The sequence below is a fragment of the Lactuca serriola genome, chromosome 7, assembly GCF_051521515.1.
Source record: "Lactuca serriola cultivar US96UC23 chromosome 7, Lser_US96UC23_V15, whole genome shotgun sequence".
In the NCBI taxonomy this organism is placed as follows: Eukaryota; Viridiplantae; Streptophyta; class Magnoliopsida; order Asterales; family Asteraceae; genus Lactuca; species Lactuca serriola.
Genome location: NC_136414.1, coordinates 37,669,880 through 37,694,602, shown reverse-complemented (window position 1 = coordinate 37,694,602; position 24,723 = coordinate 37,669,880). Strand labels below are relative to the sequence as shown.

The 24,723-nt window shown below is 31.8% G+C and overlaps 3 protein-coding genes across 5 annotated transcripts; 1 reads left to right on the top strand and 2 right to left on the bottom strand.

The window, feature by feature from the left end:
- Positions 1–4,250: 4,250 nt before the first annotated feature.
- On the bottom strand, positions 4,251–6,929 carry LOC145063646 (DNA-binding bromodomain-containing protein). Of its 2 annotated transcripts, none has more exons than XM_079011241.1 (5): positions 6,831–6,929; positions 5,284–6,086; positions 5,140–5,203; positions 4,776–4,894; positions 4,251–4,670 (listed from the first exon to the last, which is right to left on the bottom strand). In XM_079011241.1, exons 2-5 carry the CDS (start codon positions 6,055–6,057, stop codon positions 4,476–4,478), a joined length of 1,152 nt encoding a protein of 383 aa, XP_078867367.1. In that variant the 5' UTR covers positions 6,058–6,086; positions 6,831–6,929; the 3' UTR covers positions 4,251–4,475. The 2 variants fall into 2 exon arrangements, with proteins under 2 accessions (XP_078867367.1, XP_078867368.1); XM_079011242.1 differs by having other exon boundaries at positions 5,284–6,067; positions 6,831–6,911.
- Positions 6,930–8,849: 1,920 nt separating this feature from the next.
- TOZ (Transducin family protein / WD-40 repeat family protein) lies at positions 8,850–12,962 on the bottom strand. Its single transcript, XM_079011240.1, has 14 exons — positions 12,418–12,962; positions 12,158–12,337; positions 11,918–12,067; positions 11,630–11,829; positions 11,251–11,539; positions 11,020–11,154; positions 10,814–10,932; positions 10,567–10,723; positions 10,230–10,476; positions 10,059–10,135; positions 9,870–9,989; positions 9,651–9,781; positions 9,406–9,580; positions 8,850–9,316 (listed from the first exon to the last, which is right to left on the bottom strand). The coding sequence occupies exons 1-14, from the start codon at positions 12,712–12,714 to the stop codon at positions 9,038–9,040; spliced, it is 2,556 nt and encodes an 851-aa protein (XP_078867366.1). The 5' UTR covers positions 12,715–12,962; the 3' UTR covers positions 8,850–9,037.
- Positions 12,963–17,393: 4,431 nt separating this feature from the next.
- LOC145063606 (5'-3' exonuclease family protein) lies at positions 17,394–21,517 on the top strand. 2 transcript variants are annotated; one of them, XM_079011204.1, is made up of 13 exons: positions 17,394–17,666; positions 18,292–18,411; positions 18,485–18,608; positions 18,724–18,861; positions 18,998–19,207; positions 19,324–19,501; positions 19,621–19,691; positions 19,796–19,925; positions 20,043–20,140; positions 20,232–20,286; positions 20,384–20,806; positions 20,982–21,033; positions 21,134–21,270. In XM_079011204.1, exons 1-12 carry the CDS (start codon positions 17,506–17,508, stop codon positions 21,026–21,028), a joined length of 1,755 nt encoding a protein of 584 aa, XP_078867330.1. In that variant the 5' UTR covers positions 17,394–17,505; the 3' UTR covers positions 21,029–21,033; positions 21,134–21,270. The 2 variants fall into 2 exon arrangements, with proteins under 2 accessions (XP_078867330.1, XP_078867329.1); XM_079011203.1 differs by having other exon boundaries at positions 17,395–17,666; positions 20,384–20,802; positions 21,134–21,517.
- Positions 21,518–24,723: the final 3,206 nt, after the last annotated feature.

The following is a 24,723-nucleotide window of genomic DNA, read 5'->3' as shown; positions in this document are numbered from 1 at the left end:
CTCTCTCTCTCTCTCTCTCTCTCTCTCTCTCTCTCTCTCTCTCTCTCTCCAGCCAAAGCAACAATGATTCCTCCTCCTTTAACCACTGCCCAACCACCCATTGCAGCTGCTTTGCTCCACTAAATTCGTGATAGCCAGTGACGGAGATTCGACCAACAAAGGAGCGACGGTCTCGACGGACCCCTCCCCTTTCTTCACGATCTGCCTCACACAACCACCCTAATCAACCCCATGCCCTCACTATCACCATGGATCGAAGGCAATAGCCCTGTTAGAAGCTTGCAGTCGAGAGAAGACACGTCGGAAAACCAGTTGCCCCCTCTCCCTCTTGAAATTTCAGATTCAAAAATCATTGTCTCCATCCACCATCTGTTGTGTTGCCTCCGATTTGCTCCACCTTTTCCCTCCCTTTGTGTTTTCTTCTAATCAGACAAGGAAGTAACCACCAAAAAACCTCTCCATCTCCTTCAGTCGATCTTCGCAGTCCTTTCCATTTGATTCGTCCAGCATCACCACAGAACCACGATCCTTTCCCTTTTTGTGTTTACAAGAAATCGATCTAGAAGAGAAAGAAGACGTTGGCGACAGCCATCTACCGGCGCCCCTACATGTGATTTACTCGATCATCGCCGGAAGCTGGTGGCTGCCTCTCTCCCCTCCCCACGATTGATTTAACACCACCGAGCGACCACCCTTTTTCTTCCTTCGACTGTGTTTTCTTCCCGATTGATTGAAGAAGAAGCGTAATCCCTCTTTTTGTACATTTGGTGGTGTTAGCAAAACAAGTCCCTACATTTAGTTATGCCGCCATCCATGAACAATGTGTATGTTCATCAGATATAGATCGGGGAAGATGAAGAAATAGGTAGGGGGTTTGATTTTCTTTTGTGAGAGAGAGAGACAGAGGTGGGCCTAATTTTATATTTAATAATAATAATAATTTTAAAAAGTGAAAGAAAAATAAAAATTAAATTCATTAAGGGTATAATAGTCTTTTTAGTTTGGACAGGGACCAAAACTGCATGTAAATTAGCTCAAAAGGACCACCAATCCAAAAACGTCATGGTTTGGACTAAAACTCCAAAAAAATGCATACCACAGGGACCATTTTTGCAATTTTGTCTATATATATATATATATATATATATATATATATATATATATATATATATATATATATATATATATATACACCACACGTTTTGTTTAAAGGGTAAATGTCACCGTAGCCCAACTAACTTACTGATTTTGGTTTAAATGATCCCTAAACTTAATTTTTTGCTTTTTAGGATCACAAAGTGTGTGCTGACCGGTTTAAATGGTCCCTTTCACCGTTGAAAACCAGTTGCTTATGCCACCTCTACTTTTGAAGTTGATGTGTCACCCACATCAACATTGTAATTTCAGGTTTCCTTAATGACTATGATTTTTTCACTAAAAAAAAAGAAATAAAACTAAAATCCTTCATCTTGTTCTTCTTCGACATAGTTTTTTGTTGCTCCCCGTTCATAGAATCCAACCACCCATCTTCCTCAAACAACTTAAGATTGGAACCTCATCGGGACTCTACAGATGCACTCTATGGCTATAAGTTTTATTTTTTTGGGTTTTGTTGGCAGTCCATCTCATCGGCTCTGCCATTGCAAGTGATTGTTCGTTGATTGTTCAAGGTCCGATCAGATCTATGAAAAACAAATCTCAGTGGTGGCTATGAAGATAGAGTCTTTGGGGATCAAACTAGAGAATCAATTCAACGAGTATCAACTTCTTAACCTCTTGCATTGAACCAATGAAATGGGTATTGACTCTCAAGCGAGCTCAATGAGTCCTTCCATTTCGGAGATTCCAACCATTATGATGACTATGGTTTCTTCTCCGATGGAACCTGATGCATCAGTCGATGTACTTTCCTTCATTATCACTGTATCGTCATGTGGATCCCCATTATTGACAACAACGTCTTCTGAGGGTGTGTGGTTAGTATAGAAATTTTGATAATGGAGATGATGTTTGTTAGTGTCTAGATTGTCTTTTGAGGGTGTAAGTATCTTGATTGATTAGGTGGTGAAGGTGCAGATGGGGAGACGGATGTTGAAGTTTGGTAAAGGTGGTTGAAATCGATGAAGTGATTTCTGGTCACTGTGGCAACATAGTCTTTTGGTAAAGTAAGGATATTTATATGGATGTGGCCTAATGAGCTTGAATCCTATTTGAAATTGGTAGGGTTCATGTGATCTAGTAGTGAAGGAGAAAGTGAGAAAGAGATGAGGGAGTGACATCGCCTTTAGAACAATGGTCTGGTTCTGAACGATCCACCGACTTCTTTTACTTTTGTACTTACATGGATCTGAACTGAAACAAAGAAGGCGATGAAGATGAAACTTAGCAGGTGAGCGGTCAACAAAGGGAAGGGTTTCAATTGGGGTCAGTGGACCTCTGATTCGGAGATTCAGATGAAGCCTCCGATTTAGGTGAATTCGATAGCGGTGAATGCATGTTTTAGATTTTGGCTTCACGATACGGATTCATTGAAACAAGAGGAATTTGGATGTGGCTGTCGATCTGTCTTCTTCGTGTTGATGATACGAGAGAGAGAAAGAGAGAGAGAGAGAGAGAGAGAGAGAGTTTTAATTCCTTTTTTTATTACTCCAAAAGTAAAAATGCCATTTAATCCAAATTTAACCGGTAAAACCCGGAAAAATGAAATTCAATACCTTTTTTAATAAGTCAATTCTAAGTTTAAGGACCTATACTACCAAAAAAATATGTAAGGGACCTTTTAAAACAAAACCGAAAAATTGGTTGGACTACAATGACATTTACCCTTGTTTAAAAGTATAAAAGATGTAGTAGCTCAATTGGTTAGAGATATTATATGTAGCCGCCTCTCTTTATCTGAGTTTTTAACACTAATGTGGTAGTTGAAAAAAATATTTATTATTTTAGTGTCCTTTCAAAAATATTTACCAAAATAGTATTTTTCTTATTTTCTTTATTTTTTTAGTTTTCTTTTCAGTTTTTTTAATTTATTTTAAATATCTTTTTTTTCTATTTTATTCACCTTTTTATTGTTTTTTTTTATATATTTTTTTTTAAATGACAACTTTTATTTTAGCTTTCTAACCTTTTTTTACTGTTTATTTTAATAACATATTTTTTTAATCTTTTTTTTTCTGTTTTTTTTTCCTTTTTTTAAATATCTGTTTTTCTTATATAATTTTTTTACCATCAAATTTTCGCCATCAAAAATTAAAAATACAATATATTTTAAGGTGCAAAAACTCCAACATTCACATACAATATTTTTAAGATAGAAAAACAAACAAAACCTCAACATTGTTTGTTAAAAAAACACCATAAGTTTCCTATAAATTATCAAACAACATTAGAAGAATTGATGAATGTGCGGGAGGAGGAAGCAGACGACAGTCGTGTGGTGAGGGGGGAAGGAAGAATCGTCGATGATGAAGGGTTATTCGAGGGTGAAGATCATCGAAAAAACTGTGGTGAGGGGAGAAAGGAAGAATCGTCGATGATGAAGGGTTATTCAAGGGTGAAGATCATCGAAAAAATTGAGTCTTCATTGGTTTATTTGAGAGAGAGAGAGAGAGAGAGAGAGAGAGAGAGAGAGAGTTCTTAATTTTTTAAATATAAAAATAGATAAAAAAAAAATGAAAGAAAAATGAAAAAGAATTACATCAAGGGTATTTTAGTCTTTTCAGTTTTCCGAAGGACCAAAACTCCAAGCAAACTAGCTCATAAGGACCACAGATCCAAAAAAATCAAGATTTTGACTAAAACCCCAAAAAAATTGCATACAACAGAAACCATTTTTGCAATTTTGTCTCAATTATATTTCATCCTTGCGTCAACATCGATTTGGATCACGATTTGTATTCTGATTTGTATATCTTGGTTTTTCATGATTTGTATTCTTTTTGTTGTTTCGCCTCCATGATGGACTTCTCCTTGAACCCGTCTTTTTCCACGGCTTTAATCCAACTGGAATAAGGTTGTGAAAACTTGTTTGATATAAAGAAAGTTATGACTTATGAAAATTGGTGTAATAAAATAATACAAGGAATGTGATAAAATACTAGGTATGGATTAAAAAAACGACATACCGAAACTCTAGCCTACAATACATTTTCTTTTAAACACACGCATTTGGTTCTATGTACTAGATATTTCATTCAAGATGAATTAAAAAATACCTACATATCACTTGAGAAAATCAACAACATTACACATTTTCCAGCTTTGCAAATATACCACCTGTGCAATATATATTATATATAATATTATATATATATTCACTACAAGAACACCACCTAAACAACCCATTCCTTCTCAGACAAAAGAATTCGTCATTTACACTCCTATTCCCTTTTTTCACTTGAGAAACACTCACACAAACGCACAAAAATACCCACATTTTCGGTGTTTGCAACAATAAAATTCCTAACATTTTTGGGTCAAAAGATCTCTCCATCTTCTAACTCATCATCATCATCATCATCATCATCAATGTACTCATATCCATAATAATACTCTTCTTTCAATCTTAGCCCAAGTTTCTCCAATGGGTTTTTAATCCCTGAAATTTCACATAGCTTCTCAAGCTCCCTTAGAACTGTTAGGTTGTCATCCATGGTTACTGTTCTTTCCATCTGAACACACAAAATGAAATGTAACCAATAAAGATATAAAATGACCATTTTGCCCTTATATTCCAATAAACAAAATGTTAGAAAGATTGGTAGATGAAAACAAACCTTCTCTACTCTTTCCCTTTCTTTATCGCGTTTCATTTGCAAATCGGATTTTGCACTTTCTAGTATGGCTTCTTTAGCAGCTCGAGCAGCTCTGATTCTTGATTCAATATTTGACTTTTCTGTAAACAAAAATAAATCAATAAATATGATGTGCAAAAGACATAAATGCCCTTCCCATTCTCATCATCAAGATATAATTATTTGCTTTTACTAAAGGGTATTGTAGATATTAGACATTGATAGGAAAAATCACATGATTAGGACTTAATGGAAAAATCTCATTTCCTTAACTTTCTCTATTGATTTGTTCTTTCTACATTAAGCCAAAAGAAACAGCACTTAAAGGGTATTATTGTAATATCACCTTCAAGTTTTTGTCTCTCAGTAGCTTCCTTTGTCCATTGTGGTTTTACACAATCATCCTTGGCCTACACGATATTTAATACTCACATCAAAACCTTATAATAATAACAATATCAGTATCAGTATCAGTATCAATAACAGTTACCTTTTCCAAACTCAAACACAAAGAACCTTTCAAGGATCTTTTCAACTCCATTAAAGTATCATCCCCAAATGAATTAAAAACACTCTCAATCTTCTCTTTCCTTGAATAAATCAAACCATATTTCCTTAAAAAACCACGCAAAGGTCCAGTGATTTCACCTCTCAAAGCCACCATTAACTCCTTCTTAATCCTCATCTTTTCCTCATAAGTCATCAAAGTCTTCCCCTCTGAACAACTTGAAGCCTTACTTATTATATCTTCACTTTTCTTTACTTTTACACCAACACTAACATGAACACCTTGCTTTTTAACCGGTTTACAAATCTTCACCTTTTCTCCACCATTTTTGCTTGGTTTCCTCAACTTTGGCTCGACAGATTTCCAAATTTTAATGAACAGATCGTTCATCTCTTTTGCCATCAAATGAACAGAGTTTTTGGGTGGATTATATCGCATGGCATTTGAGAAAGTAAGTCTGATATCATTAGCAAATGATTCAGGGAAAGAATAGATATTGTCTTCTAATTTGTTATGAATTGTGCCCAAATCCATAGGATGAGAGATTATCTCAAAATAATCAGGGATACCAAGCTCGACAGGGTCCACGGGTTGATTGAAAACAGATCCGAATTTATGGGTCATCAATGTTTTGAGAATCTTTAAGCACTCAATCTTGACACCATGATCCAATTTCTGCTTTTTTTGTTGTTGACCCTCTGATATTTCAGGTGGATCTTGTCTTTTCTTGGAGCCCGGTAAGAGGATCTTCACCATTTTTACAACTCTGAACACATCAAGGTTGCCTTTCAACAAACATTTGAAGATACAAAGATTCAATATAAGTACTAAGTAGATAAACCCTAATAACAAATACCCATGAAAGGTAATGAATGGGTGAACCTTATACAGAACTTTCTATTGTTCTTGAGAAAATAAAAATTGTTCATACCCAAATGGATGTAATCAGAATCATCAAGCACTAATTCAAAACCCATGAACGTACGCAAATTTGAACTGATTATTTCAATTATATAACACAAAACTAATTACTTCAATTAAGAAATATAGTTCGTGAAACGCTGAGAATAAACCCCTAAATATCGTTCCAAAAGAGATAAAAATCGAGGCAATTAACTTTTAGGATTCGTTATCTTTAAACCCTAGCAGCAAAACCCATAACGATATAACTCTAAATTGCGTTCATGAATTTAGAAAGAGTAAAAAGAATCAAAAACCCTAAATATCGTTCCAAAACAGGTAAAAATAGAAGCAAATAACTTCTACGATTCGCTATCGTTAAACCCTAACAGAGAAACCCATAAATATTGAACTCTGAAACGAATTTCGTATTCAGAGAGATTAAAACCTATTAAACCCTAAGAACGGAACGCCCCATAATTGATTCCAAAGTGCAGAAAACCTGATTCGTTAAAATCTTGATACGATCGAATAACAAAAATCCATAATCCCGATTTCTAACTATAATTGCACAACTAATTGATGAAAAACAGATTAAATTTCTAGTTTTAAGCAATCAAAATAGTCACCTGAAAGCAGCCGGCGAGTTCTTCTTTCAATTGTAGCCGAAAAGTGGCGACCAGGGGGAGTAGTGGTGACGAAATAAAAATCTGTCTACGTTTGTTAGATGGTCCGGGTCGGGTGATTAATAAGACAAAACAGAAAGTTACATAACTTCCCCCTGGACTATTTAATAACTTACTTTTTAGTCCATTATCTACCTTTCTTTCATTCTTATCCAAATCAATTATCAAACAATATTTTCACCATTATCTATTTTTTAGTATTCATTTACTTTCCTAGCACTTTTTACCCAAATTTAATATTTTTTATCAAAATCATATTTTTTTTCTTTTTTTTTTAAATAACAAGAACCACAATATGTGATCATATATGTGAGAGTTGTAGCCTGAAGCATAGCATGGGTTTGATGATCTTTATTTTTTGTCACTTTATTTTACAACACTTGGTTGATGGAGTTTATGAATGGAGTTATGGAAGAATACTAGTATTTAAGTAGTTGTTACTTGTTAGTATAAATCAAGATATGTGAGAGTTTTAGCCAAACCCATATTAATGTGATACCAAAAAAACGGAAACTTTCATGCATAAGAAATTAAAATAAAACCCAAATTAAGCATAAAGCAAAGTGGTATTTAGTTTAGTCGGTGTTAGTTACGATTCTAAATATGTTAAATAAACTTTTGGTTGTTTAGTTGTTTTGGCCTTTAATTTTCGGGAAAATGATACAAAGGCTCTTTAACGTTGCCAAATTTTCAATTTTACTACGACATCGTTTTTCTTTTTTCGCATAAAAGTTTGGAATTTGCACAGTTTTTTTAAAGTTGTCATTTATCATGTTACATTTTTCTTAGCTAGTTGTCATGTCACGTGTAACCACATTGGTTGATGATTGTGCATATCATATTAAAAACCGTAGTATGCCATTGAACTTGAGTTTGTGAATTTGGTTACTCGAAAATATAAAAAAAAAAAAAAAAGATGGAAAATTGAACCTTAGAATCTTCTAAGGGCATCCACAATCCATTGAACTTTATACAGTTCAATGGATTGTCACATCATCCATTAAACATCTATAGAACACCACCCAAAAACCCATTAAACACCTATTCAATCTTAATCATCACTTTATTTCTTCTGTTGAACCATTCATCGATCATTCAACTCTACTACATATAATCACCCACACTTCATTCAACTCTTGTTCAATCATAGTCATCACTCTATTCAACTCTTATACTACTTGCATTGTAGATGCTCTAAGTATTTGTAAGAATGTTACCACCAAAACAAACCATGATTTTATGATTAGTAATATATGTTTTTGTATATAATATATATTCGTATACGTAGTTATTGTATCTTTCAATATAAATATGGTATATGTACATTTTCATATTATTAATGTATTAAATACGTTTTTAATATAAAAAGTCACATTAAATACATATTTTTCATTTACTTTTGTATATATAACTATATATATACACTTAAAACAGCATATATACATGATTTAAATTGTATTTTGATATTATATAAAAATATGTATTTGTACATAGAAATACATATATCTATGTATTATTATGTATAAAACATAATTTAAATGAAAAACTACATATTAAATACATTTTTATATAACTATTTGTATTTTAATATTTAAATACATACTTATTGTGATTATATCGTTTTATAGGTAAAATTATATATTTATACATAAAGGCCGAACACATGAAGTTGTGTATAGAGTAGATACTAACTTTGTCTTAAAATATGATATAAAGGTACAAGTTTTATAGTGTAATTAAACGAAAAATATTCGACATAAATAATGATATAATTTCTTAGTTATTTGAAATAAATATAAATAGAACAAGTAAATTGCGCTTTCTACATTAAATAAAACAAACACGTTTACATATATGATATACCTTAAAGAATCAAAGTCAAATCTCAATTAATGTTGTCCGTACATAAAAAGAAAAAGGCACAAAACGCAAAGCAGAAATGCATCCTCTCACACAAAGCAATTTCAATAAGGTAAAGAAGATATAAGCCAAATAAAAACGTAACACAAAAATAAGTGTGTAATCACTAATCACATCTACATTCCATAACACAAAAAAACAAGTGTGTGTAACGAATCATTGCTCTAGACCCTTAACAAAATTCCAGAACACAATAACAAAAAATGTAAACCACATCTACATAAAGCTCATTACATTCCCTTCACTTTCTTGTTTCCTCCATTTGATTTCTGAGACTTTCGTTTCTTGGAAGACTTTTTTGAAGCTTGTTGTTCATCAGAAAAACCAATAGAAGAATCTTGGAGTTTTGGTTTAGGGTTTTCCACAACACCTGTTTCTGGTTCAATGAGTGACATTCCATTCAAAGTGTAATCCAAAAGATATGTGCTTCTTTCCAATCTGTCTATCCTGCTGTAATGCCTTTGGGAATATGGGATCAACCCTTCAACCACTTCCCCAACACCTTTCATCTTTAATCAAAAACAAAAACAAAACATATTTTATTAGATTTTGACATTTTGTCTTTTACTTTTTATAAAAAATAAAAAATAAAAATTACCTCGACTATCTCAGTTGGGGGAAGAATTGTGAAAAGGTGAAGAAGAACAAATTGAGCAACGTGGCATAGCTTTGGCTTTGTATTCCATTCACGAATGTATTCCAATAATTGTCTGTGTTCTTCCATTCCAAGAACACCAAGAGCTTTCTTCACCTCATCTTTCGCATCTTCCCTCCTTCAAAATCTTTTATTTTCAGAATCTTTATGATAATCACATTAAATTTAATAATAAAAATAATAATAACCTGCAAAGTTGGGCAAATAACTCGAATAGTTTATGTGGTCTACGAAGCTCAAAGGCAAGATGAATTGCTTTGGTGTAATTGGCATCTAACACTGCATTTTCTAGCTCTTGTCCTTTTAATACACCTTCCTCCTAAAATAATTAATCATTCTTACATAATTAATAACTCAAAGTAATAACATGGATGGCATTTATGTAAATAAAGAAGCAAACTTGTCACCTCTTTCCTGAATTCATCCTCTTTATCAGCAGCAGTGGAATCATGCCACAAATTGATTACAGCATCACTGCCACCTGTCACCAACATTTCTGTCTTCTTCCCAACACTCAATGCCCACACCTATACATTACATAAAATATAAATTTCCCAAACTCTTTTTAAAAAATTAAAAAAAAAAAAATTTATAACCTTGTCTTCATGTTGATCATAAGTTGCAACACATTCATTTGTCTTAACAGTCCACAGCTTTAACAAACCATCAGCACCTACAAGAAACAATATATTGTTATTATTTTTATTATTATTATTCAGTAGACCGACAATATAATAAAAGAAAAATTAGGATGACGTCATCTTTACCACAAGAAACAATCTGGGCCCCACGAGTAATAAACTGGACTTTGAACACACTTGATGTGTGTCCTTCAAATGTTTTTAAACAAGATCCATCTGAAATGGCCCAAATTTTTATTGTTTTGTCTCCAGATCCTGTTATTACACACTGATCAACAGGAGAAAATTCCACAGACCATATTCCTCTTTTGTGCCCTTTTAAGACAACGCCAGGTGTCAAGTCTGGAAGCTTCCAGATGCGAGCTGTTCGATCCTGATCATATATTAAAAAAGAAAAATGAAAATTCAATAACATTTAAGTCATAATAAAAGAATAAATACTTTTAATATTCAAGAAACTTACCTGGGAGCCACTACAAACAAGGCTGTCATTTGGTGCAATAGCAAGGGCATTAATGTCTTTATCATGAGCTGCAGTGACTGCTTTAGTTTTTAAACTAAATGCTTCGTTTACATCATCTGAAAGGTCATCTAAACTCCATACCTTTAAGGTAAGATCACTGAACAAAACAAAACAAAATAATATAAATACTACAAACATTTTGAGAAAAATGTAAATGGGAAGAAAAAAAGATTGTGATTTTTATTACCTACTACCACTAACGAAAAAAGATTGTGACTTTTTTGCAAAAGAAACAGCTCCAATGCCACCCATGTGACCTCTTCCAATTCCAATGCAACAATGGCTGTTGGAATCCCATAATCTTACCTGTCAGTTTAGGGTTTAATGAAATTCAAATCTTATCATAAACAAATAAATGAAAGTATTTTTTGCATTTAAAAAAAAAAAGCTCACTGTGTTATCTTTGCTTCCTGTTACAATAAGTGTTCTTCCAGATGTAGTTGTACACGTGTCAAGACATAGTACAATGTCTGTGTGTCCTGACAATACATAAGAACATGACATGGAGGAAAGATCATACACTCTTACCTGAAAGTAAACACCAAAATCATGACACAAATTCAAGAATCGAATCCAAAATTTGTGATTAATGAAGGTATCTAGGTCAAAGAATAGTAATCTTGCCTGTTCAACACTTGTAGCAACAGCAAGAAACTGTTCTTCAACACCCAAAAACTTCATGTCCACAATCTCCTCATTGTATCCCACAAGTCTTTTGTCAAGATTTAAATGAAAAGTTCCTTCAGGGGTTTCAGTTGGTGAATAGAAGAGAAATTCTTGATCAGCAGTGCTACATAATAACCCTTGATTAGATGGCAACATCACTGCAGATGTGAAGCCCCTTTTTGCTTCCTCTTCATCTTCTTTGCTTACAGAAACATCAGAAGATGATTGTTGAAATAGGCAGACTGCACTGTTTGTTTCAAATAAAACTATGGATATTATAACTTTGAAGGTGGTTTAGTTTAACATTTGTTGACAAGAAATAAAAAAAATTCCTTACCCATGAGAATTCCATATCCTAACAATTCCATGTTCACCAACTGTAAGATATTGGAATGCATGAGAGTCACCAGTTTTCTTTCCTCTCAGACATGAAAGAAAAGGAGATGCAGTGCCAATAACACATACAGCTTCAATTGCTTCATTTGTAGGTATACTCATCTTGCAACTGTAGTCATGTAGGTCCCACATGTTTACAACCTAAAGTTTTTCGTATGTTAGATTGTGAATAACTAATAGAAACACCAACTTACTAGAACACAATCATCAACTAATAGTTAACACATGCCTGATCTCTGCCACCACTCAACAAAGTCCATCCATCTTCTGTTATTGCAATGGAAGTCACTGTTGATCGATGTCTCTCTAAAGTTGCAACACATTTCTTGAGTGTAAGATCCCAAACTCTTACAGTTGTATCATCACTTGCAGAAAAAAGCTAAAAGTGCAACAAAGAATGAAAGAGTTGCTTCTTTTAATCAATGAAAACAGAGCACACATAATATGGTTCTGAATTATAGAAACTTACAAGCAATCGATTGGGGTCAGGATGAAAAACAACACTGGTCACAACCCCTTTATGACCCTTGAAGAAATGTGTGCAGAATCCACTAACATCCCATACTTGAACTTTACCATCTGCTCCAGCAGTTGCCAGCAATCCACCAGAAGCATGACATGTCATGCCCATTACTGGACCTTGATGTCCCTGCAAAACTCCATACATAAAAACACTAGAATAACCAAATGATGAAGGATGAAAGTGGAAATGTAAAAATATAAACTAACCTTCCAGGAACGTAGGCATTTGAGGGAGGAGAGGTCCCAAACCCTAATTTGTCGACTGTGACTGGCAGAAAAGAGGAACTTGTCATCAGGACTAAGGGTAAGAGCTGTAACAGGCTCTGAATCACCTTCGATGGTGGATTTAATGGAAGCATTGGAGGAATCGACTATGGTGATTGTGTCATTGCAGGCACAAGCAATGAAAGATCCATCGGAAGAGACTGTGTAAGGTCCACCTGAGTAAAATTGTTGCAATGACTGAACACAACGATAGTTCTTTTTCAATGCCACTGAAGTCATTCTTTTGCTTCCTTCCGGTTATCAGCTAAGAAGAGATGTTTTTACTGAAAACTCGATAGAACTGGTGATGGCTTGTTGACGGCGGCGACGAGGAGAAGCAAGGAAGACGGCGAGGATAAGCAAGGAAGGCGGAGAGGAGAAGCTAGGAAGACGGCGGCGAGGAGAAGCAAGAACGACGGCCAAGTGAGTTCTTGTGTTAGTTGCAGAGGTAAAGCGGCGGGAGTAGGAAGGAAGAGTTGTGGAAGACGAAAACCTGCTTACTTGAATGCTATTGTTAAATGGGCCGGGTTTTCATGATCCAATGTCCATTATTAGTTTATTACCACCATTTTTTTTATGGAATATAGAGATATAGAAGCCCTTAAACATTATCTGTGGGTGAGCAAACCGGTTTTTTTTCAAACCGAACCGGTTCATAAAACCGGTTCGGTTCCGGTTCATGAATAGTAAAACCGATTCGGTTCAAACCGGTTCCGTCATTATTAAACTCGAACTTATCTAAACCGGTTACACCGGTTCAATCGGTTCTAAACCGGTTTGACTACCGGTTCTTAAACCGGTTTCAATGTCTAAAATCTCGAACGGGTTTAAACCGGTGGTTCGGTTATTGAATCGGTTCGGTTCATAGCGGAACGGTTCATGGTGAACCGGTTTACCGGTTAAGCGACCGGTTCGGATCCTGAACCGGTTTTTTGTGCAAGCCTACCGGGTACATTATGTATAAATATTTTGTTCAAGAGATATTATCAAAATTTTGCAGGGATTATAAAAACATATTATTGAAGAAAATAATCGATGGCAAATTATCAAGACTAATGATCATAAGAAGAGATGTGAATATTGCATAAGACAAAAATAAAAAAATAAAATAAAAATAAAAATAAAAAATAATTCAAAAAGAAAACCATGTAAACATTCAGTTACCAATTTCAAAATCAAAATCTTCGATAAACAGAGTTGAAGCTTTTGGTTATAGGCATTCAAAAAAATTGTATTCTAAAATTCTTTTTATTCTTTCTCAAATGTTTAATAAAAAAAATATACTATTTTTCAAATATTGTTTTATTTATTATTCTTGTCTCTTTAAAATATTTTGTTATAACCTCGTGCCGCCTTTATTATAACCTCATTCCGCCTTTATGGTATTAGAGTCGAGTGTGAGTATGTGTTTAGTCAATAAATGTTTAAACATGTTCAATTATCTTGTTAATTTGATGTTGATTTTTTTTTTAATCTGATGTTGATTTTCTTTTAAATTATGAGTTTTAACAAGATATGGCAGAGTACAATTGATTGATTGGATTAACGTGAGACGCACATATAAGTTTGTAAGTCGTGGTGTCGGACATCGTCGGATGGACTCCCTTCTATTCATCATTATTAAAACGAGTAAGTTTTCTTATAAAATATTAATTCAAAGCTAAATAGATATACGCATAGTTTTCATATTTATTATTACAAAAATATATTGTTGGCAAATATAGTAAAGAATAGGGTTATCATTATAATCAACCAAATTTCATCCGATAACAAATACTTTGCATAAAATAAATTTTTAAATAATTGGACAATATCTTAATTAATCGAAGAACACATATCTTACATAAAACAAAGTTTAAACGATTTGACAATACCTGAACTAAGTATTGATACAATTTACAAAATGGAAACTTTTGATTATTTTCAAATATATTCAATTAAAGTTAAATAACAAACACTGTCTATTCACTATTGGTTAGAATCAACAAAGTATAAATTTATTATCAAATGATCTATTGTTTAGCATAGACAAAAATATAAATTTCTTCATATAGATTTAGTTCAAATCGTTATCAAACTTTTATTTAGAATTGGCATTGATGTTCCGGTTTTACTAATCCTAAGAGATAAAATACATAAAGATTTTCATAATTCGATTATAGTTATGACTGAAACTAATACTGCTAATAGACCAATTTACTTTAATTGTTATCCTAATTTTTTTGTAAGGGTTATTTGACAAAAAAATTGTTCCATTTCTTTCTTGCCTCCTGCAATCGCGCCTCTGTTGGCGATGTTGCAGTCACAACCCCTTTTTTCGGCCATCGCCACACTGCATTCTCTGACCTTGTATCTATGGCGTCGCTATTCGCATCTCCGGCACCACTGTCTCACAATAGTGCTCCATGCCTCTTCATGTATGTATTTTGTTCTTCAGTTTTTCCTTGTATATTTTGGTTTTTGCTGAAATCAGCGATGAAGTAATCAATTTCCCCTTATATTGATGTTTCCTTTTTTATATTGATTTTTACTGGATATTATAAGTGTCATAGGTTTTGTTCAATATATCGAAATCATTTGGTTTATTCATACAAAATTACAACATTTGCATTGTAATTAATTAGTTTCATTTTGGGCAGTTGGTTGAGTTTGTAGTCTTAAGATATATTAAAAAGTGGTCATGTTGCATATGTGCAACAATTTAAAGTTGTTTTGATCGTGTATCATTATAACAAAATCACAAGTTTAAAATCTTTATTGATTCATTTTTGCACTACATATCAATATGATTAATCTTGCCATAGGTTATCTTGAAACTCCTTCTGTTGATTACATGAGATTTTTGTTAGTGTGTTGTGATGATTACTTTATATGTTAATATGATGATAGTTCCTGCAACAACATGACAAGTGAGTATTTTACGAGGACACATGCCAACAATTGTTGAGTTAAAACCATGCATTTCTTTCAGTTTATGAATGGAATGATGTAAAAAAAAACTCATCAATAATGGGTTGCTTACTAGGTTGATGTGTTGTGATGATTACACATAAAGGTGATACAAAGATACTTCATGAAGTTGAGGATCCTACTAACAATTAATTAATTTGTATAGGTTACAAAATGGTTGATTTTCACATGGTGACATTAGACGATGATGAATTTTGGTTGGGTTGTGCAACATGGTCAGACTATTGTAACAAAAATTAACATTATATTTATAGTTGTTAGATTACTATAACATTGTACTTCCTATTATAATTTTGAAAGTAAAAATTGTTATAGTTTTCAAAGTATGGTGTGCTAATAAGGAAAATGTTGAAACTATAATGTTGTAATCGGAAGAAATGATAAATAAAGGTAAAATTGTCATATTTATCCTTTAACACAACAATTCAGAGATTTCAACTAAACATCATCTTAAAAACTCAGATTTTAAAAATTTAGACCATTTTAGAAATTCAAATATTTTAAAAAGTCAGATATTGTCAATCAGCCTCCGACTACCTTGCTTTGTTGCTTTTAATATACTTTCTAGAAAACAATAATTTAGGGACGAGCGAAAACCGAATCATAAATAAAAAATAACCGACAAAAACCGTGAACAAACAATGAAACCAAACATAAAACGGACGGGTTAATTTCTTCTCTTTTATCAAAAACCAAAAGGATTTGATTCGGTTTTGGTTTCTAGAATCTGCAAAATCGAAAAAACCGCATCAAACCGATTTTGTAAAAATTGCTAAATAAGTATTATGTAGTATGAAGTATTAAAAAGTTTTACGAGGTCTTAACACAAATAATTGTTAGCTCCGTTGGTTAAGGCGCTACAAATTCGAACCAAATGTTTGGCTTCTATATTACAAAACACATTTTTGTTAATTATTTGAATTTGCTTTATTCCATTATTTTGATACATGGGTAAAACAAATTTTCATTTAGTACTTTTTTAGTTTTTAACTTCTAAGAATATATTCTAGGCCATGATTTTTTTAACTTATGTTCCTTATTTTCAATTTCTTTATTTATATCTGTTTTAATTTGTGTTTACTATATCTTTCTATTGATTATATATCATTTGGCAACAATGGTAAACAACCCATTTCATAATCACATCACATAACCTTCTTTTGGGAACCGTTTATTTAAACTTGGGTTACTTACTGAATGTGTTTGGAAGAATCAAGACATTTTTTCAAAATTCGATGGGTTGGTGGGTGTTTTTTAATAAGAAAATCTTAAAAAAATAAACAAACCAATGCAATTGTCTAATTCCATTAACATCTTTTTGTAAAAAACCAAACACATCCTAGATAATTATCCTCAGTAGATAATCTAAATGATAGGCATTTGTTTTTTTAATATTTAGGGGGTGTTTGTATTAGCTTTTAAACTGACTTTTAACTTTATCTTTTAAAAAATGTCCAAAAAGATGTTTGGGTAAAATGAAAATGGCTTTTTAATCAACTTTTGCTATAGTATAAATTTCAGCTTTTTGAAAAGGCACGAAATCCTGACTTTTCACTAGCTACAACATTGAATTACATTTATAGCCCATCTAAAAGTTAAACCATGTCATTTTTAGTCCTTTTTAGTCATTTTACATGTAAAAGTTAAACCAAACATTTTAATTTTTGATTTTTTCCCTTCAAAAGCTAATACAAACACATTTTAAAAAACAACTTTTACAAAAAGTTCTTTTACAAAAAGGACTTTTGCCCCACAAAAGCTAAGCCAAACACCCTCTTAGAAAATTAATATCAAGTTCAAATCTCTCAATGATAGGATCCTATTAACTTAATACAATCATACATTCACATTCGGGATAATATGGAGGACCTCTATGATATTTCCTATAACCCAAGGGGGTGTAAGTGGTAATACGACGTCTTCATTTCAAGTAGCCCAGTAATATTCCCGCCATCTTCGACATCTTCCCTCCCCAAATTGGGGATAAATCGTTTCCCCTTCAGACCCCAATTTAGGGTTATACTAGCAGTGAACGATTGGTGCTTTTCAGCAGGAAGTACAATGGGGATCCAGGGGCTTTTACCTCTACTGAAATCGGTTATGGCTCCGATTCACATAAAGGATCTCGAGGGCTGTTCAGTTGCTGTGGACACATACTCATGGCTTCATAAAGGAGCCCTTTCTTGCAGTATGGACCTCTGCAAATCCCAACCTACTTCCAAGTAACCCTCTTTCTTGCGTTCGTTTTTGTTGTTCCCAGTACATTTCTTATGATGGGTTCTATTTATTTTGTTTCTTAGCCTGTCATGTCGAATTCTAACTGGATTACAAGGGTTTTGCAAGCAAAATCAACCTGTTAAGAATTTTCATTTTCATTTTATATTGTTTTAATTGTTTGCTTGTATATGCGAATGGAGATCATCGATTTTAAAAGGCTAGATTGGTGTTATTTGCGTGCGTCTTTCATGATATCATGGTTTTCAGTTTGTTTTAATGGCCTTTTCTGACACCGATGTTAATGTATCAGTGTTTTGGCCTTTTGGGCACGAATAATTAACTGTAAAATTCTATTAAGGCTTATTTTCTTAATGCCTTGATTTTGTTTTCTTTAATATTAGTTGCATGTGGTTGCTCATAAGAAATGAAGTTTTTTGTATCATGGAAGTGAATTTGGCATTTGATTGCAACTTCAGTCATGTGATACATAGAAAATAATCTAATCAAAAGCAACTTCCCCAACAATTTTCCAATCAAAAACATAGAAAGTACATTTGTTTTTCTTTTTGGCTCTTTAATTTGACTGACTTGGTAGATTCCCATCTAACTTCTATGTTCTTTCTCTTTTAGGCATGTTGATTACTGTATGCATCGAGTGAATTTGTTGAGGCATTATGGTGTTAAACCTATTTTAGTCTTTGATGGAGGGCATTTACCAATGAAGAATGAGCAGGAAATTAAGCGTGCTAGGTACACTTTTTCCCTAAATAAATCAGCTCATTTCATTTTTTTTTTATTTTATATTTTTTATTTTGTCCCACAGGTCAAGAAAAGAAAATCTTGCTCGTGCTATTGAGCATGAATCATGTGGGAATACATCAGCAGCTTATGAATGCTATCAAAAAGCAGTTGATATATCACCTACAATTGCATATGAACTAATTCAGGTAATTGAACACATTAAAAAACTGATTAATCAAACCGCATTTGCAAATGCAATTTCCAAGATTCTATAAGATCATCTTCTATGATCTTTACTAACCAAATGTCTTCATCTTGTAGGTGTTGAAACAAGAACAAATTTCATACGTTGTGGCTCCTTATGAGGCTGATGCCCAAATGACATTTTTAGCCCTTAGCAAGCATGTTGATGCTGTCATTACTGAAGACTCAGACTTAATACCATTTGGTTGCCCAAGAGTAAGTTCATAATCTTTTAACAATTCTCTTTTAGGCTTATTTGTTACATAAGATTGGACAAGCTTTCTAGGGCTATTTATTTCATTTGCTCAATTATGTTTCTACTGAGACACTTTTTTAATCTTTTCACCCTCAGATTATCTACAAGATGGACAAATTTGGACAAGGTGTTGAATTTCAATACTCAAGACTACAACATACAAAAGATTTAAATTTGTCAGGTTTTACTAAACAAATGATTCTTGAAATGTGCATTCTCAGTGGTTGTGATTATTTACAATCTTTACCAGGAATGGGCTTGAAAAAAGCCCATGCATTAATAAAGAAATTCAAAACCCATGAAAAGGTGCATCCTTTTTCCATTTTTATTCTATCTTTCCAACACCCTTTTTCCTGTTTCAATGTGTCTATTAATCTTTTTTTCTATTTAAAAGATTCTAAACTTGTATGGACAATTTGCAGGTGATTAAGCATTTGAAGTTTAGTGCAATTGTTGTTCCACCTCTCTATGAAGAATCCTTTAGGAGGGCAATATTGACTTTTTTACATCAACGAGTGTATGATCCAATAACAGAAGATATTGTTCATTTATCTGATTTACCTGATAACATTGATGAAGATTTGGATTTTTTAGGGCCATATCCTTATCTTGCTATATTTTCATATGAAATCTACTCTAAGATGCTGTTTCTTTTTCTTTCTTTATGGAAATGTAAGGGTAAAAATGTCATTTACTTGTTCCTTGACCTAACAACACATCGATACCTAAAAATCTAGCAAAAGGCATAGCAAGTGGAGATATTGATCCTTTCACCAAGTTGTCAATCCAGGTATACTTTCAATTTCTTAATTATTATTACATTACACTTGTTTTTTTTATTCTATAATAATAAACAAATTAATAAAAATACATTGCTATTTTTTAATTTTACAGGGAGAGTGTGTTAAAGTTAAACCTGGACCCCTTCTTGATAAAACATATGATCTAAAAAGCTTCAAATCTGGAGATACAGTAAAAAAGCTCGACTTACCTGCACAGAAAAATCTTCTAACCAATTACTTTTGTATCCTATTTTTATAGCTTTTTAAATAATATATATATATATATATTTTTTCAAATGCATATTTATAGTGTTCTAGAGTTTATGTATTATTGTTCATATATCCTTAACATTTGAAAGGTTTTGCAACTCTGGAAGCAAAGAGGAAATTCATGGCTCCTCGAATTTCACCAAAACATCCAAATGAAATTCCTCAAATGGATAAAAATGAAGAAATTGTGAGTGAAAAATGAAAATATCATTTAGTTTTTTTACAAATTTACATGTAGCATTATGAGATGAAATGATGAATTGTTTTCTTTCTTTTAGGTTGATAAGATCCCTGCAAGAAAGACTTCAATGCTTTTGGAATCACTATCTCATGGTTAGTTACTTAAAACTCCATTTGTTGAATAATTTCTTCAGTAAAAATGAGGCTTTTCCCATTAATCACCTACTTTTTACAAATTTACCCTTTGTAGACAACATGAGAAAGGTACAACACTCAAAGCATCCAATACACCCCTGCATAGCCTCACAAAAAGAATCAGAATCTAATTCTTCCATTGATGGAATTGAGGGCAAAACAAGGGTGCAGAAGAAACCTATCATTGTTAGAAGCTCTTATTTTCAGCATAAAAACTTAGAAGAAAATAATCAAGAAAACACGAAAATGAATGATTCAAAAGATGATGATGATGATGACGTGGCAGTTGCAAGCAAGAACACTTGTTCAGATGGTGTACACGTGTCTGTTTTCCATGCACCTGAGGTTAAGACAAGGGTAGAAAACAGGAAGATGATCACAAGTCGTTATTTTAGTCAAAAGAATCAGGAAAACACGAATGAAAAGTCAACCATTAAAAGGAAGTTTTCCATTTCTGAAGATAGTGTTCAAAAAGTAGGTATATTATTGATTTATTTCTATTATTACACTTAATTTATATGGAATTTCACCTTCGATTAACGTATTTATGCAAAATGTTTCAACTTTTATTTTTCGTTATGGATAACTATAAAATATAAAAAAAGAAAGTATATCAATTTTGAGCTCTAGGGTTTCTAATTATTTCTATACAGGAAAACCTGAACCAAAAATTCATGAGGCCAAATCCATCTTCTCCTAATCAAGGTATATATTTTGAGATAAAATCAAACAAAAAAGAGTACGAATACAATAATTAATATATTATGAGTGTTTAATTTGCCGATTCTAACATTTTTTTTCACAGGTGATAAAGAATATGATGATAAAATCGAAGTAACAAGAGATGAAGAAGAGAAATTCGGATGTAATATTTCTCATTTGGGAAAATATTCAGAAATAGCAGAAAAATCAATGGATAAATTCATTTCGGTGATATCGTCATTCAAATGCACGTCATCTGGGTCACGTGCTAGTGGTCTACGAGCTCCTCTTAAGGACATGCGAAACACGTGCTCAAAAAACTCATCTTCATATTCAATTGATGATATATCCAAATTTGCGTACAAATCATCAACCAAGACATTACCCTAAATCATTCAATAACATTGTTTCACTTTGACATGATATTTGTATTAAAACATTTATCATTGTATTATTTACTGATAAAAATGTTCCAATTTTTTTTTCAGGTTTTTACTTCTTGTATTTTGCAAATGAAATGTAAAAAAAATTAGAGCAAGTTATTGCAATTTTGGCCTTAAAAGGTTTTTCTTTTGCATATTGATTTAGAAAATAGCCATTTTATTTGGAATAGGACCAACAATATTAGAAATCCAATTTGCAACAAAACTTTTTTGGACCAAAAATGAAATAAAAACAATGTTCAAGTACCAATTGTAATTTGCTCAAAGTTATAGTAAATTACATTTTTGGTACCAGTAAAGAGTAGTCGATATTTACAAATTTAATATTAAAAAGTTTATTTGGTCTTAAATCATGTTCTTATAGTGTTTTGGTCTATGGTCCAAATAAAATGATTATTTTTAGTATCAGGGTTTAGCCATTCATAATAGAGATAAAAAAAAAACTCAGAATATAAACAAAAACATTATAAAAAAAACCCTAAATAATGACTAAATTTGCAAGATTAAATTTTTTGATAAAAAAAACAGCTAACTTTAACGATCACAAATGCAATTTACTCAAAATATTATAATCAATTAGTAAGGTAATTGGAATCTTGGGATTACAACTTAAATACAGGATATAACTCCAAAAAAAATAAAACCAAATTTTAGTCATATTATCTAACTAATTTGCTAATATATAAATAATTTTATTAAGGTATATTCTAGTTCTGCTGGTTTACACACCATCCAGATTCTAGTCTCTAAAGATAACTTTCTACTCAAACTTACATTTAAAACCCTCATTTATGCTCTATGCTTCATAATATATGCAACCCTCCATTTTTTACTAAATCAGTCTCCATAAGTTACACATTTAGCCCCAAACTCTTATAAATTCATATTTGTCTTTTTTTAATTAATTTAATTTACTTTTAGTTTTTCCTCGTCACAGCTTACACCCTTAAATTTTTTGCTTATATTATAAAAATTATATTTAGGGTCATTTTTTCTTTTTTGTACAAAAACTTCAAAATCAATGGACCCACCATATTTAAATGTACCATATTATCATATCATATGTAATATTCATTTAACATTACATTTTTTATTACTATTATTTTAGAGCAACAAACACACATACATTTTATTTTACTATTAAACTATATATTTCATCCACAAGAAGACTTGGACTCATAACTATGGTTAAAAGACACCTTTCATATATCGTTAGTCTACAAATCTTTTGGTATTGTAGTTTTTACATAGTAGAAATAACAAACTTTAATACATATAATTCTAACTTTTGTTATTAGTTTTGAGTAATTTATATCTTCTTAAATATAAAGACAAATTGTAACAGAAATATGAAATGATTGATTTCAAAAAGATGCTAATACTTTCACTGCTTTACCAATTCATACAAAATACCTTTGTAGGAAAAAAAATATAGGAAGTTAATGGATAATGGCTAAATTTCAATTCCAAAGTAAAGAAAACCTTAACAATTTATGTTTTGTAGATTTATATAATATAACATTTTAAAACACATTGTTGTGTAGGAAGAAAACTTGTTTTATACAAATCACTTCCTATAATTTAATGATTAAAATTGTGCTTATATCCCATATAATAATAGTTTTTTTAAAGTATGTTCTTCGGCAAGAAAGCTTCATTACCATAAACTACAACCTATAGTAATTGTTTACAACTATGCGATTTCTTCGTTCTTTAAACATTTAATGTAATAAACTACTACTTTTACTATTTTTTTTGGGATGAGATGGCGTTGACCAAATTAGAAGGTTAATGGAAAATTACTTTTTCAACATAAAAGAAACAACTTTCTTGGAACCTTCGAGTTTCGATAAGTCCCTCCTATGAAATAAACTAAACTAAAATAAAAATATATATATAATTTGAAGTCTAGAAAGTTTCATATTCGTATACATCAGAGATGAGATGTCAAATTGTCAACAAAAAATATCATATATGTTTCGGTTGCAAAATGTCTCGGACGATAACACAATATAAGTTGAATAGTTGATTGTTTTAGATAAAAAAAAATATAATAGTATATTTTATATGTTACTATTTACTAGAGTGATGCAAGTAACTTGATATGTAGCACAAATTTATCCTATTTCTTTTACCATTTTATTTTAGGTTGTTTGGCGCCTAGTCTTAATCCCAAAGGTCCTTTATCTTTCCATATTAGATGGTGAAGTCTCTTCTGGAATTATATATATATATATATATATATATATATATATATATATATATATATATATATATATATATATATATATATATATATATGTATTTTCTATTAGTAAAATTTTAATGGAGGTACTTTTCTCCTTTATAAAAAAAAAACTGATAAAAATATCTTATATTCTATAATTATCATATTACACGATATTTCCAAATATCATTTGAGATGTTTATGAACTTTTTGAGTAGAACATATAATTATTTTGCCTAAAATTTTGCCACAAAGAATATATAGAAATGAAAATGACTTATTTGGCCAAAAGACACATGTTATGTGACCACAACCCACATGTTGGTGGCTTGGACCACTTTCAATTAATAATGTGTATGGACTTGTTAGCAACTACTTTTAGCCACAGAAACCATATAGTAACATCAACCATAAGCTTAATTAACTATAGTTGTCTTTTTAAATGGTTATAAAACCATATAAAGAAGATAATTTTAAGTAATAAGCTGTCATAATCCTAATCTCCTAACATAAAGTCATGCTTAAACAATTCCAAATTTTGCAGTGTCAATTACAATGGACAGTTCTATAACATATCGTCTTAAGAGATAATATTTGTTAAACAGTTGCATTATTATATCATATGTATGAGTTACGTACGCAAATGAGAAATGTAATCACGCAAAGCAACAAGAACAAGGCTATCATTTGTGGGCATGTATTATATCAATTCATCTTACATATTCTTGTTATGGAAGATGTTTTCTTGGACAATAGTGATAATAATATGATATGATATAAAAGTACTAGTATTATTACGTATATTTGATGATAGAATATTATATTCTCTCAAGTAATAAATTATTATACATATCTAATTTGAAAGTGAAAACGAACACTAGAGTTTTGCATTTGAGATTTTGGCAATGTAGTCATTTACTTTGTGGGTGAGTTTTGCTTTTGAGATTTTGGCCACAAACATTTGAGATTTTGGCAGATTTAGTCTCTTACTTTGTGGGTTTTAAACTTTAGCTACAACAGTTT

Coding starts and splice junctions, on each gene's coding strand:
- LOC145063646 (XM_079011241.1), bottom strand. CDS start 6,057: ATGGTGAAGATCCTCTTACCGGGCTCCAAGAAAAGACAAGATCCACCT. Junction 5,204..5,283: donor TGTGTTTGAGTTTGGAAAAG/GTAACTGTTATT, acceptor AATATCGTGTAG/GCCAAGGATGATTGTGTAAA. Junction 4,895..5,139: donor TGAGAGACAAAAACTTGAAG/GTGATATTACAA, acceptor TTTTGTTTACAG/AAAAGTCAAATATTGAATCA.
- TOZ (XM_079011240.1), bottom strand. CDS start 12,714: ATGACTTCAGTGGCATTGAAAAAGAACTATCGTTGTGTTCAGTCATTG. Junction 11,155..11,250: donor TTGCTACAAGTGTTGAACAG/GCAAGATTACTA, acceptor GTTTACTTTCAG/GTAAGAGTGTATGATCTTTC. Junction 10,933..11,019: donor CAGGAAGCAAAGATAACACA/GTGAGCTTTTTT, acceptor CTAAACTGACAG/GTAAGATTATGGGATTCCAA.
- LOC145063606 (XM_079011203.1), top strand. CDS start 17,506: ATGGGGATCCAGGGGCTTTTACCTCTACTGAAATCGGTTATGGCTCCG. Junction 19,502..19,620: donor TTTGGATTTTTTAGGGCCAT/ATCCTTATCTTG, acceptor CTAACAACACAT/CGATACCTAAAAATCTAGCA. Junction 20,287..20,383: donor TTTGGAATCACTATCTCATG/GTTAGTTACTTA, acceptor TACCCTTTGTAG/ACAACATGAGAAAGGTACAA.